General features: G+C 33.2%; 1 protein-coding gene across 1 annotated transcript in view; it reads left to right on the top strand.

Annotated features, from left to right (window-relative positions):
- Positions 1-14,999, top strand: part of CLGN (calmegin) — a 56,916-nt gene that overhangs the window by 22,424 nt on the left and 19,493 nt on the right. Inside the window, exons 5-8 of the mRNA XM_036930716.2 lie at positions 3,660-3,801; positions 7,637-7,718; positions 9,100-9,292; positions 12,170-12,359. Coding sequence (XP_036786611.2) covers positions 3,660-3,801; positions 7,637-7,718; positions 9,100-9,292; positions 12,170-12,359 — 607 coding nt within the window. The remainder of the gene's footprint in view (positions 1-3,659; positions 3,802-7,636; positions 7,719-9,099; positions 9,293-12,169; positions 12,360-14,999) is intronic.

Here is a 14,999-nt window from a genome sequence, read left to right as displayed (position 1 = left end):
TCTTATGGCTGAATAATATTCCATTGTGTATATGTACCACATCTTCTTTATCCATTCATCTACTGATGGACACTTAGGTTGCTTCCATTTCTTGGCTATTGTAAATAGTGCTGCGATAAACATAGGGGTGCATATGTCTTTTTCAAACTGGAGTGCTGCATTCTTAGGGTAAATTCCTAGAAGTGGAATTCCTGGGTCAAATGGTAAGTCTATTTTGAGCATTTTGAGGAACCTCCATACTGCTTTCCACAATGGTTGAACTAATTTACATTCCCACCAGCAGTGTAGGAGGGTTCCCCTTTCTTCACAACCTTGCCAACATTTGTTGTTGTTTGTCTTTTGGATAGTAGCCATCCTTTCTGGTGTGAGGTGATATCTCATTGTGGTTTTAATTTACATTTCTCTGTTAACTAGCAATGTGGAGCATCTTTTCATGTGTCTGTTGGCCATCTGAATTTCTTCTTTGGAGAACTGTCTGTTCAGCTCCTCTGCCCATTTTTTAATTGGATTATTTGCTTTTTGTTTGTTGAGGTGCGTGAGCTCTTTATATATGTTGGATGTCAACCCTTTATCGGATCTGTCATTTACGAATATATTCTCCCATACTGTAGGGTACCTTTTTCTTCTATTGATGGTGTCCTTTGCTGTACAGAAGCTTTTCAACTTGATATAGTCCCACTTGTTCATTTTTGCTTTTGTCTTCCTTGGCCGGGAAGATATGTTCATGAAGAAGTCAGTAATGTTTATGTCCAAGAGATTTTTGCCTATGTTTTCTTCTAAGAGTTTTATGGTTTCATGACTTACATTCAGGTCTTTGATCCATTTTGAATTTACTTTTGTGTATGGGGTTAGACAGTGATCCAGTTTCATTCTCTTACATATAGCTGTCCAGTTTTGCCAGCACCATCTGTTGAAGAGACTGTCATTTCCCCATTGTATGTCCATGGCTCCTTTATCGAATATTAATTGACCATATATGTTTGGGTTAATGTCTGCAGTCGCTAATCTGTTCCACTGGTCTGTGGCTCTGTTCTTGTGCCAGTACCAAATTGTCTTGATTACTATGGCTTTGTAGTAGAGCTTGAAGTTGGGGAGTGAGATCGCCCCCCACTTTTTTCTTCTTTCTCAGGATTGCTTTGACTTTTCGGGGTCTTTGGTGTTTCCATATGAATTTTTGAACTATTTGTTCCAGTTTGTTGAAGAATGTTGTTGGTAATTTGATAGGGATTGCATCAAATCTGTATATTGCTTTGGGCAGGATGGCTATTTTGACGTTATTAATTCTTCCTAGCCAAGAGCATGGGATGAGTTTCCATTTGCTAGTGTCCTCTTTAATTTCTCTTTAGAGTGTCTTGTAGTTTTCAGGGTATAGGTCTTTCACTTCCTTGGTTAGGTTTATTCCTAGGTATTTTATTCTTTTTGATGCAATTGTGAATGGAATTGTTTTCCTGATTTCTCTTTCTATTGGTTCATTGTTAGTGTATAGGAAAGCCACAGATTTCTGTGTGTTAATTTTGTATCCTGCAACTTTGCTGTATTCCGATATCAGTTCTAGTAGTTTTGGAGTGGAGTCTTTAGGGCTTTTCATGTACAATATCATGTCATCTGCAAATAGTGACAGTTTCACTTCTTCTTTCCCAGTCTGGATTCCTTGTATTTCTTTGTTTTGTCTAATTGCCGTGGCTAGGACCTCCAGTACTATGTTGAATAACAGTGGTGAGAGTGGGTATCCCTGTCTTGTTCCCGATCTCAGAGGAAAAGCTTTCAGCTTCTCGCTGTTCAGTATGATGTTGTCTGTGGGTTTATCATATATGGCCTTTATTATGTTGAGGTACTTGCCCTCTATACCCATTTTGCTGAGAATTTTTATCATGAATGGATGTTGAATTTTGTCGAATGCTTTTTCAGCATCTACGGAGATGATCATGTGGTTTTTGTCTTTCTTTTTGTTGATGTGGTGGATGATGTTGATGGATTTTTGAATGTTGTACCATCCTTGCATCCCTGGGATGAATCCCACTTGGTCGTGGTGTATAATCCTTTTGATATATTTTTGAATTCGGTTTGCTAATATTTTGTTGAGTATTTTTGCATCTACATTCATCAGGGATATTGGTCTGTAATTTTCTTTTTTTGGTGGGGTCTTTGCCTGGTTTTGAACACTACCTTTTTCATAGCTGATAAATGTATGTGTGTCAACATAGGTTTTAAAATCCTTTACTACAAATATCCTTAAAATCCTAAAGTTGCCAAACTTCTTAAAAAAAGACCTTTTTGTTTTGGTAAAACTGTAGGTTACTAATAATAATAATACATCATCAATGTGAGTGAAGAAAAATCAAATAAATTCATCTTTTTTAGAAAAATATAACTAAACTGGGGGGAGGGAAGGAAAAGAAACCTGAAAACTTTTTAAAATACATTTTTAAAAGCCCAATAAAGTCTGCACAGTGATAGACCAAAAAACACCTCTCTCTAATTCATGACTACTCGGGTTCTTGCACTGTTGTGGTTTTTTAAATAGAAATAAAATAATAAAGAGAAACAGTGATTCAAAAGTACCTGTTGATAAATATTTCAAGTGTACACAGTACTGGAAAATAAGCCTGTTTTTGCTAAGGTGAATTTCCTTAGAATAGGCAATACCTATTATTCTTAAAACTGGAACATTTTATCCAAATTAATCTAAGTTGGTTATTTTCACTTCTAGAAAGAGGTAAGGAGAAAAGTGGGCTATAATCAGTCCACCTAGCTTTGTGTTTTATATAGCCTGTGATCTAATTTCTGGTGCTTCCTGATCTTAAACATGGGAGGTTCCAGCCTAGAGGAGGGTTAACTTCGCAGTGTTACAGCTTAATGCTTATCTTGTACATGCTCCATTCTTGGCCAAAAGTTCAAGAGCTGACTGGCTTAGCCTGGGGAGAGTGGCTGCAATTCATGTTTACTGGGCATACAATTTTCAAAATAAAATTTAATTCCTCACAAAAACTTCTGCAAAGTAAGAAAAGTAGCCGATGAATACCAGGTATTTCGAAATAAATAGAATGAGGCAAACTGCTCATTTTGTGCTAAGGATGCTCTTTGTCTCCTATCCTATGTAACTTTAAAATATCTCATTTTAAAAATTAGAGTCTTCTTATAGGAATGTATATTTAAAGAAACACCTATAGACTCTCTTTCCAAAGATATCTGTTGTTTATATGATATTTTGATGTATTGTCTTCCAGGATTCTTTTTATGCTTAAAGATACCTAAATCTGTACACATATATATTTGAATAAAAACATGGTACCATGCAAAAAAAAAAAAAAAAATAAGAGTCTTAATAGACTCTATGAGAAAAAGCGATTTTGTAATTTCATTGATTAAAAAGTCTTTCAGAGAAATCCCAGCTAAGCTAGCTTTAGAAGTGCTTTAATCAAATGCTGTAGTGTTTGTTTTTTATTACTTTCCACAATTTTACCTAAGAAAATGAACCCTTTCATAAGAGAAGAACAGGCATACATACAGTTGCAGATATATTTCTTGATTTAAAAATTTCTTTTATTTTAAAAGAAATCAGCCTTCTTGGAAGCATCTTACTGGTTGCCACTGCTGATGAGTAATTCTTAAGTCATTGCTTTTGGCTTTAGCTTAATTTGCCTTGCTTTTTATTTTAGGAAGATGGGAAATAGAAGAATTGAAAGAAAACCGAGTACCTGGTGACAGAGGACTGGTGTTAAAATCTAGAGCAAAGCATCATGCAATATCTGCTATATTAGCAAAGCCCTTCGATTTTGCTGATAAACCTTTGATAGTTCAGTAAGTTTTATTATGTTTTTGAGTACTTATTCTGATACTTGTATGAGTTTTGTATAATTTGACTTCTGAAGATAGCTATAATGGGTATAAAATGGTCATAAAAATCCAGATTTTCCTTTTCAGTTTTACTTAAATACACAGTACATATATACACACAAACACCCTGAAGTGTTTTAAGTAAAAAGCAGTTTAAAAAAAAAAGCCTATAATATATAATACAATAAACAATTCTGCCACATTAACTATATAATGCATACTAAAATCACCGTTTTTTAAACTCTTCTCTTAAAATTACTTGCTATTAAGATGTTAACCTCAGTATATTCAGAAGGGAACCAACTGTAAACATGGCTGTTAAAACAGTGATAAGATTCCAAGATAGCAATTCAGTTAAAAAAAGAAAATGCATATGTAGATCAATGTGTTTCAAGCATGGACCCTGTTTAGAGGGCACTTGTTTTCACAGGCAATCCTCCCCTCCCCAACAATGTGACATAAACTAGTTTTATAGTAATGAACTTGAGTACATACTGTCATAAAATCAAGTATAAGTTCCTCAAGCTTATTTCACCTATACTGATACAGAACCAAAATCAATCTATCCAGATACAATTATAAAACTAATAAAATTCAAATTAAAAACAAAGAAAAGGAAATGTTACTTTCTACCTTTGAAAGTTTGACTGTCCAAAGTTAATTACAACATAAGGAAATATTATTGACTGTAAATTAAATCACTCCAGTACCCCTTTGGTTTGTTGTTAACATGTTAAATATGTCCCTACATGGTATAACTGAAATGCAATTTTGTATTTTAGAAAATTTTTTTAAATGACTTTTGATGTGATTGGTTTAATTTTTCAATTATGATTCTTTGGCTTGTCATTTCAGTAAATTTAAAATATTAAGTGTTGGCAACGAGTACACTACTATTAAACAAATTAAAAATATTACAAGTACTTATTGAGACTGATATTTGAGCTTGATATTTATCATTATTCAAGGTTTGTTTTTTTCTTGAAAGTTTCAAAGTACTATTATTCTGTTGAAACTTAGGAGAATATAGTATCATTTTCTCTTTTGACCCTCTCTGGCTTAAATGAAAAGGTGAAGGAAAATAATATAAAGTTTAAATTCTCCAGAGTAAAATGAATCAAATTTAATATTTTCAGAAAGCATAAATCACTGCTGGGCAAGTAAGCAAAGATAGCTTGCAATATTAGAAGCAAAAATTGGATAATAAGTCTAAATTATTAAAGAAATTATGAAATTATTATCCTGAAAAAGGAAAAGGAGGACCAAGAAGAACTGAATAGCAGTCTTTGATATGCTTGAAAATAGTTCATAAGAGAGTGAATGTTTGTCTTCTCTCAATATTGATAAAATGAAATGGGATAAATAAATTTCATATTAACTACTGTAAATACTGTAGATTTATGACATAACTTTACAGCTGCTTTTCCCAATTGTGTACCTGAGTACACAAAACTATGCATTATGTGGTCATGTAAATTTTAGAAACTAAGAATAATCCTAATCTCAGATACCAGGAAGCATATTTGCCCATTAAAACAGAAGTTCTACATATAAAAACCAGTTTTTAACTTTAATGCTGTGTTTCCCAAACATATTTGACTACAGAAGTTTTTTTCCCCCCAACAGTTACTATTTCATGGAACAGTTTGGGAAATGATAACTTAAAGAAAATATGGTTAATATATATTCTGCCTATGTCCTCATTTTTCCCATGATTTAAGATTAGCAACGGTCAAGCTATATGATACACATTTCACTAATCTCTAAGCCATTGTGAATTGTTTATACTAGGCACAAGTTAATGATTCAGAAACTCAAAGTTTGCAGTATAATAAATAGACAAAGTGATTGACTCTAGGCATAATAGGACAACAAAGCTTTGTTTACATTTATAGAGAATTTACAAAATTGTTCTTTCTAGTTCTTACCTTTTCAGAGAACACTTTATCCTTCAATCACCTATAACTACAGCTAAGTGTAAAATATTTGATTTTATCTAAAATAATGAATATTTACCTTTAATTCACATTATGTACCATTTCTTTTACTTGTCTTCAAAGACATGTTCTATGAACAAAATTTCTTTGTCAGCTACATTGATAATGCTTTGAGGAAAACTGATTGTCCTTTATTTAAAAAATGAAAAAGAATAGAGTAAAACCTTTCTTCTAATGATAACAGGAGTTAACACTTCGTGGCATTTATTTGCCCTTGCTGTGCATCATACCCTTTAATCATCATCATAATCCTTTCAGGTGTAGATATGGGCAATGTCCCTATATCATGAATGAGCCAATAGAGATTTAGAGCTTACATAACTTGCCTTTACCCTAGGTTTTCTAGAGTAAGTGGCAGAATCAAGAAAAAATATCAGGTCTTTCTGACTCTAATGTACAGTTGACCCTTGAACAAAACAGTGGGCAGGGACACTGACCCCCTTGCACAGCAGAAAATCTGCATATAACTTTTGACTCCCCCAAAAGTTTACAATGGCCTACTGTTGACTTGCCAATAACATAAATAGTCCATTAACACATATTTTGTGTGGTATAAACTGTATTCTTAAGGTAAGCTAGAGAAAAGAAAACGTTTTTTCAAATGTTGAAAATCTTCAAAATTTTTTATTTATTGTAAAAAATCCCCATAGAAATGGACCTGCACAGTTCAAAACCGTATGTTAACTATATATGCTTGCAACCATTATTGTAGAGGTCTTGAGAAATACAGCACAGTAGAAAGTTGGGGGTAAAAATCATTATCTTAGAGATAATCACTTCAAATTTTAGTCTATTTCCTCTATTTTTTCAATACAAAATATAAGCACTAATTGCATTCAAACTGCCAAAGATTTATATCCTATTTTTTTTACTTTCTTGTCACTAGAGTTTCTTCAGAAACATTTTAAACTACAGTCATTAAAATTATCACTAGTTCCTGTTGCTTAATTTTCACCTCTTTTCCTTTTAATTAATTAAACCAAATCATAACCTTTTTGGTTCTATTTTTCCACTTTGACAGCTATTTTCTCATTAACATTTTTGTCACATGTAATTCATCAGTTTACCAAAAATCTCTTTTAAGTACAGTTCAGTATGTCTGTATATCATTGCTTAAACAAGGCTAGCTCCTTGAATCAAAACAAAACAAACTTACTGAGAATTACATAGTATTATAATCCATGAAAAGACGCTCCTGTCAGTTCACTCTTGTAGCTGTTACTGTAACTCCCGTATCTCCTGGCATTAAGGTCTAAAGCACTCTAGGTTGTTGTTTGAGATTATCAAGTCTCTTTGCTGGGATATTTAATTAAATGTACAATGTTTTAACATGGCTTAGGTGTAGATGAACCAAAAGACAAATTAATGGTGAACAGGGTATCTAAGGGCATTAGCAATTTCTTAAAAATCTTTCACTATACCTATGGTTCTCATAGTCTTTGTATTTTAGCTTAGAAAGAAATATGTTTAGTGAGCACCTTATCTGAAATTGAAGTTTTCCTATTTTTAGTTTTAGTCAGAGTATCCTATTAATTCCAGTTTTGATGGGAATAATTATTATTTCACCAAATTGGTTGGCTTTTCTGTAGTTTATTATGATCATTCTATTTTTAATATTTTAAGGTTGTGCCTAGAAAAAGTCTATCTGCATATTCCGTATAGGTTGTGGATATGCTTTATATAAGCTTTCTTATAATGTAAAACATTTATGTTTAACTGAATTGAGAGTAATAAATTAGATTTTGAAAAGCAGTTAGTAATTTTTATTTATCAGCAGTATGATTCTTTTTCCCTTCATTTAGATATGAAGTAAATTTTCAAGATGGTATTGATTGTGGAGGTGCATACATTAAACTCCTAGCAGACACTGATGGTTTGAATCTGGTATGATATTTTAATGTTTAAGAAAACCTTATTAAAGTTAATAAGTATTTTTAAGGAGTAATTGATAAAACATTTTCATTTTCAACTGAAATTAAAAAGAACTTAAAAAATCTTTATGCAACATGAGTTTATATAGTTTTTACAGTGTGCCTTCAAATTTCATATATACTTGTGTTACTTGATGGCATCAGTTTTATAATCTTTAGCAACAAAAAAGTTTACCATGTCTATAAATAAAAAATGACATGGTGCTTGTAAATATCAAAGATCATCTTAGAGTTATTTTCTTTACACAGTAAGAATCAGAAGTTTGTTCAGAGAAGTAAGCTAACAGAACAAAGCAGTAAAATGAAATGACCAAAGCTCCATACAGAAAAGGGGGGCAATCCGGGAGTTGGCAGTCCGCAAAAATAACAGGTTAAACATGTTTTCATGATGAAACAGGTTGCATTAGGACCACTTGAAGGTTGGAGAAGACATTTCTTATAGAATTCTCCTAATAGGCTGTCAAGGTTTCTGCATATAACAGAAAAAAGATAAATGAGACATCAGCAAAATATTTGTCAGAATGCATGATTATGCATAGGCTATGAAATGTGGATCAAAGGATTCATGTACTATTATTATAGGATCAGGTAAGGAGACACCATTTGTAGTATGTGTTGAAGCTCTTATTTTAGGTATTATAAGTTGATCACCTGAAGAGATAATGATGATAAAAATGCCAAGTGTTTTTCTAAGCACTGAGAAACCTTAAAATGTGGGTCCTATCATTATCTCCATACTTCAGAGGTGGTGAAACTACAGCGAGGATAAGACATTTGCTTAGGGCCATACACAACTAAAGTGGCCATAGTAGGGTTTGAATCCCATACTTGACTCCAGATCCCACACTCTTAACCAGAAGGCCTTGCCAAATAAAGAGAAATTACTAGCAGTAAAACAGGTGTCATGTCTCTTGTTTTTGTGTCTGAATCTCTCTTTATTCTGTGCTCAAGAGGGTCATCTCATTTCCTGGTGTCATTTCTGAGTAATAGTAGTGGCTAATAGTTGTAATCGTAAGGTCATAAGTATGCTTTTCTCTATGCTTAATTTTCTTAATAATATAGATTTACATAAAGTAATTATAGATTATATTGTTTCTGGGGGAGGTTTCAGCTTCTCTCCTACATCTTCAGGAAGTAGTCTATACATTAAAAAAAACCTATTTTGAAATAAAATTTGTCATCTTTCCACATCCTTTTTTGTCACTTGTGTCAAATACTTCTTTGCTGAATCAGCATTAATACATTTTTGTAAACTCTACCCAAGTGGCTAGAATAGACAGATTCACTAATTATTCTAATTCTGGACTAATCCGAACACTCATCTCTCTTTGAAGGAAAACTTTTATGATAAAACATCCTATACCATTATGTTTGGACCAGATAAATGTGGAGAAGATTATAAACTTCATTTTATCTTCAGACATAAACATCCAAAAACTGGAGTTTTTGAAGAGAAACATGCCAAACCTCCAGATGTAGATCTTAAAAAGTTCTTTACAGACAGGAAGACTCATCTTTATACCCTTGGTATATCCTTTTAATTAATTCATTAATTCAAAAATATTTGCTAACTACAGATATTTTCATGGCAAGCGTTTTGGGAGAAACAAACATGGATCCTACCCATAAGGAGGTTGTGTTTTTAGGAGAATCATATATACATAATTACAGCAGGTTGAAAGAAAAGTGCTGTCTGAGAGGTACAGATGAGGTACATTAAGACTTTAAAAGAAATGCTACTCAGAAAACTTAGTGGAGGTTCCATTTGAACTGGTCTCTGAAGTGTATAGATAGGATGTGGAAGATAAAAGAGGGAAAGGATATTTTAGGCACTGTGACATTAGTGATGTGGTAAGAATAGAAAACTGGAAAACAAGGTCAAAGAGGAAGAAGTCCTTAATGCCAAGCTCTAAAGATTACACAATTGTGATTATTGTTAGGTCCGGCCTCATGGTGTTTGTGGCACATATTTAAATTCTGAAAGGAAAAATATTGAGCAACTATATATTAACAAATATACTTAGCTTTACAGAAATTTGCATAGACAATGAGAGGGATGAACATGATAAGGGACTGTTTTTCCTCTTCCCAAGTCCATGTACTTACAGAGCTTTGGTCCACCCATGATTATTTAAAATCACAGCATGTCAGAACCTAACAGGACAACTCCAACTGAGGCTAAGCTATTTCAGTTTTCTTTCCAAACACTGCAGCTACAGAAACATTCATTTTGTCTGCCAAATCAATAGTCCATTTTAATTGTAATGTCAGCATTGATATCAGAGAGCTTTTTCTGGAATTGGAAAATAGTATTGGATGTTTTGGGGAACATAAGGTAAATTGTAGAAATAATGAGAAATTAGAACAAAAGACTTTAATTAGACTTTGTACAAACCTGACCAAAAGCAATTTGGTAGTATATATCAAAGGCTTTAAGAGGTTTATGTGCTTTGAAACCACAATTCTACTTTCAGGAACTTATCCAGACAGTAATACAGAAGAAAGGAAATGACCTATGTGTGAAAATATGTAAATTTAAGGCAACCAGCATGTTACAGCAAGGTTTTTATATACAATAAAAGTGTTAACTATGAAAATGTTCAGCAACAGGGAAGAATTGCTTATAATATTAAGATGGGGGAAAAAAACGAGTTTCAAATTGGAGGCATGTCATGATGGCCAATTATGGCCAATTATGTAAGTAAATAGAAAAATACCAGAAAAAAAGATTTTTCATTAATCACCCAGTATGTACTGTGCTCTATGATAGGCACTTTGTTTTATACCCATCATGTGGGGTGAGCAGTTTATGTTTTACCTTAACTCAGGTTAAGTAAATTACTTTAGGAAATAATAGTAACTGGTAGGACTGGAATTGAAATTCAAGTGACTCTTAAACATTTGTTTTCTTACTGCTATACACACAACCTTTGTTGTGCTAAGGTTATTGAATGATATTTTTCTTTTTAATAAAACTGTAATACTATATTTTTATAACATTCTGTACTAAGAACCTTATATGCCAATATCTTTTATTGTAGAGTCACTTAAAATATTTAATACAGTTTTCTAAATGGAAATTTTTTTGGCCAAAAGTTTTAGACAAAGATATCTTTTCACATATGCATATTTGTCGTGTGCTTTTTTGTTTTAACAAATTTTTAAAAATCAATTTCAGTTGCAAGATTTATTCAGAACATTCAAGATTTTTCTTGAGAAATGCCTTTTTTGAGTTAGAAGGTTCTAGTACATTTTGCACTTAGCTCAGCTTCAATCTTGACTTTTTTCCTTTGTGTAGTAACATAATTTTATAGTCTCAGCTGTCATAGAAGAGGAAATAGTGGAGAAAGAAGGGAGAAAATTTTGAGTGTTTCTGTTATTTGAGTTTGTAAATACTTTGCAGTACTTGATTTTGATGTATATAATTTGGCATTGTTGTGACTGAAACCTCCGGAGATTATTACTTCAAAACTATTTCTTCAGAAAGTGGTAGCCCGCTTAACTGGTTAAGTTAGGATGATCCTGGCATTTATTGACAGGTCTTACCCCCTCAGCTTATTGAAGTCAAATGTTAGGCAGTTATTTTCTAAAGATAAACGTTTTACCCTCTGACCGACCCCCCACCCATGTTTACAGAAGGAGGAAAGAGCTATTATTTTGTTATTGCAATGGATACGGGAATCCTTTGTGAAACTTTTGGCTTGGGGACTTGTAGAAAGCTAGAACTTACCTCCAAACAAACAGAGAAGTGTAAGCTTGATTATTTCCTATCAACCTTAAGATATTTTACACTACAGTATATGCATTGTTGATTTGAAAGGCCAACTTCTAGGAAATTACAAAGATTTCTAGGAAATAATAGTAATGTATCATGAACTCCCTGCTTTTAGTGCCTTCATGGGGTTATGTAGGAGAATGTCCCTGTTTGTAGGAAATACACATTAAAACATTCAGAGATTATGTGTATGAAGTCAGTAACACTTTCAAGTGATTCAGGAAAAATATTAAGTTTTTATAGTGTATTTGCAACTTTTTAAGTTTGAGATTGTCAATTTTTTTTTTTTTAAGTACTGAAGACAACTGGGTTGTATTCCATCTGTAATTATAAAAGACTGAAGCTGACTTGGTTGTGTGAGTCCCAGATTTAGTTAAAACTGTTGGGTATTTTTTGATAAGTAATGGAACACTTTGTTAAATTATTGTTACTTACAATCTCTGATTTTAGAAAGCATGATATCTAGTGATTTCAGCATGTTTTGATTTAATACATTGGTAAGTCCTCTCTTCCAAATTGAGAGAGAATTTTGCCCATGAAGTTTAAGGTAATTCAATTAATTATTTAGGAGATTATCTTTAAAATGTCTATCAATATGATAAATGTAATAAATCTGACTTGGTCTTTAGTGATGAATCCAGATGACACATTTGAAGTATTAATTGATCAAATAGTTGTAAACAAAGGAAGCCTACTGGAGGATGTGGCTCCTCCTATCAATCCTCCCAAAGAAATTGAAGATCCCAGTGATAAAAAACCTGATGACTGGGATGAAAGAGCAAAAATCCCTGACCCTTCTGCTGTCAAACCAGAAGACTGGTAAGTAAAGAATTCAGTAGCAAAGCATTATTTGGTGTAATTAAATAATGAGATATATAAGTAGAGTTTACAATCAATGAAATTTTTTCTTTTAAACATCTAAACTACTAATTTTGACTCTTCTGGGTGAAATACTTTTCTAAAATACACTTCCCTGCTTTTTACTTATCTTAATTTTCAATTTAATATTTTGATTTTGTTGCCTTTTGCCACATATTTTTAGTATTTATGCGTTCAATGCTATGGTGAAAAATTCCATAAATCTCAAACACCAGCACTTTAATTTTCATTCCAATTTGATCTTTATCGTGTGTGTGTGCATATTTTATATAGTTGCAGTCTTTTTAGTTAATGATTACTTGGCTTAAAATAGCATAACATCAGCACCGTAGAGGATATATAGGATTCACTCATACCAGTTTACTTCACCATAATTTTTTCACTAGCTGAGTGTTTGTGTTATTTCCATTCTACAGGATTATGAATATTTTCCTTTAAAGAAATGTTTTCAGTTCCCATATTACCTGTATTCCTAAGAACCTTATTTTTTTCCAGAAAATTGGATTACTCTTTATTATGGTTTTGCGAAGTAGATTACCTGTCTTTTAGTATTTAACTTACCATGTTAGTTACCTATTGCTGTGTAACAAATTAACCAAAAACTTAGCAGCTGAATTGGTTCCTGGAGTGGCTACACAAGTGGTTCTGGCTCAGGCTGTCTCATAAAGTTCCAGTAAAGCTGCTGACAAGAACTGCATTCATTTGAAGGTTTGACTGTGGAAGGCTAGAAGATCCACTTTTAAATTCGCTTATGTGGCTGTTTTCAAGAAGTTTCTGTTCCTTGACACTGGGCCTCTCCTTAGGTCTGTTCAACACATGGCAGACCAAGCCTGGTACATTTGGAATAAGGCTCCACAAACGTATAAATACTAAGTATGCATTAAGAAGTTCTGTTCTCAGAGAGTTTTTTTTTTCCCCAATGATTGTGTGTTGGATTTTGGAAAATGCATTTTGTACATCAATTGAGACTCCTTTATTTCTATTTTTAGTTTTTTGAGGAAACTCCACACTGCTTTCCACCATGGTTGAACTAGTTTACATTCCCACCAGCAGTGTAGGAGGGTTCCCCTTTCTCTGCATCCTCACCAGCATTTGTTGTTCCTAGTTTTTCTCTGTTGGCCATCCTAACTAGTGTGTTGTATATCTCATTGCAGTTTTAATTTGCATTTCCCTGATAATTAGGAATTAGAGCATCTTTTCATGTGCCTGTTGGCCATCTGAATTTCTTCTTTGGAGAAGTGTCTGTGCATATCCTCCACCCAATTTTAACAGGGTTATTTGCTTTTTGGGCATTGAAGCATGTGAGTTCTTTGTGTACTTTGGATGTTAACCCCTTCTCGGATATGTCATTTACATATATATTCTCCCATACTGTAGGATGCCTTTACATTCTGCTGATGGTGTCCTTTGCTGTACAGAAGCTTTTTAGCATGATGTAGTCCCATTTGTTCATTTTTTATTTTGTTTGCCTTGCCCAAGGAGATGCATTCAGGAAAAAGTTGCTCATGTTTATATTCAAGAGATTTTTGCCTATGTTTTCTTCTAAGAGTTTTATGGTTTGATGACTTACATTCAGGTCTTTGATCCATTTTGAGTTTACTTTTGTGTATGGGGTTAGACAATAATCCAGTTTCATTCTCTTGCATGTAGCTGTCCACTTTTGCCAACACCAGTTGTTGAAGAGGCTGTCCTTTCTCCATTGTATATCCATGGCTCCTTTATTGTATATTAATTGACCATATATGCTTGGGTTTATATCTGGGCTCTCTAGTCTCTTTCATTGATCTATGAGTCTGTTCTTATGCTGGTACCAAATTGTCTTGATTACTGTGGCTTTGTAGTAGAGCTTGAAGTCAGGGAGCATAATTCCCCCAGCTTTATTCTTCCTTCTCAGGATTGCTTTGACTATTTGGGGTCTTTTGTGGTTCCATATGAATTTTACAACTATTTGTTCTAGTTCATTGAAGAATGCTGTTGATATTTTGATAGGGATTGCATTGAATCTGTAGATTGCTTTAGTCAGGATGGCCATTTTGACAATATTAATTCTTCCTACCTCAGAGCATCGGATGAATTTCCATTTTTTAGTGTCCTCTTTAATTTCTTTTAAGAGTGTCTTGTAGTTTTCAGGGTATAGGTCTTTCAGTTCCTTGGTTAGGTTTATTTCTAGTATTTTATTGTTTTTCATGCAATTGTGCATGGAATTGTTTTCCTGATTTCTCTTTCTGCCAGTTCATGTATAGGAAATTAACAGATTTCTGTGTATTAATTTTATATCCTGCAACTTTGCTGAATTCACATATTAGATCTAGTAGTTTTGGAGTGGATTCTTTAGAGATTTTTATGTACAACATCATGTCATCTGCAAACAGTGACAGTTTGACTTCTTCCTTGCCAATCTGGATGCCTTTTATTTCTTTGTGTTGTCTGATTGCCATGGCTAGAACCTCCAGAACTATGTTGAATAAAAGTGGGGAGAGTGGGCATCCTTGTCTTGTTCTCCATCTTAAAGGAAAATCTTTCAGCTTCTCGCTGTTAAGTATGATGTTGGTTGTGGGTTTGTCATATATGGCCTTTATT

Source organism: Manis pentadactyla, chromosome 5, assembly GCF_030020395.1.
Source record: "Manis pentadactyla isolate mManPen7 chromosome 5, mManPen7.hap1, whole genome shotgun sequence".
Taxonomy (NCBI): Eukaryota; Metazoa; Chordata; class Mammalia; order Pholidota; family Manidae; genus Manis; species Manis pentadactyla.
The sequence above is the reverse complement of the archived record's forward strand: the minus strand, read 5'-3'. Positions and strand labels throughout refer to the sequence as shown.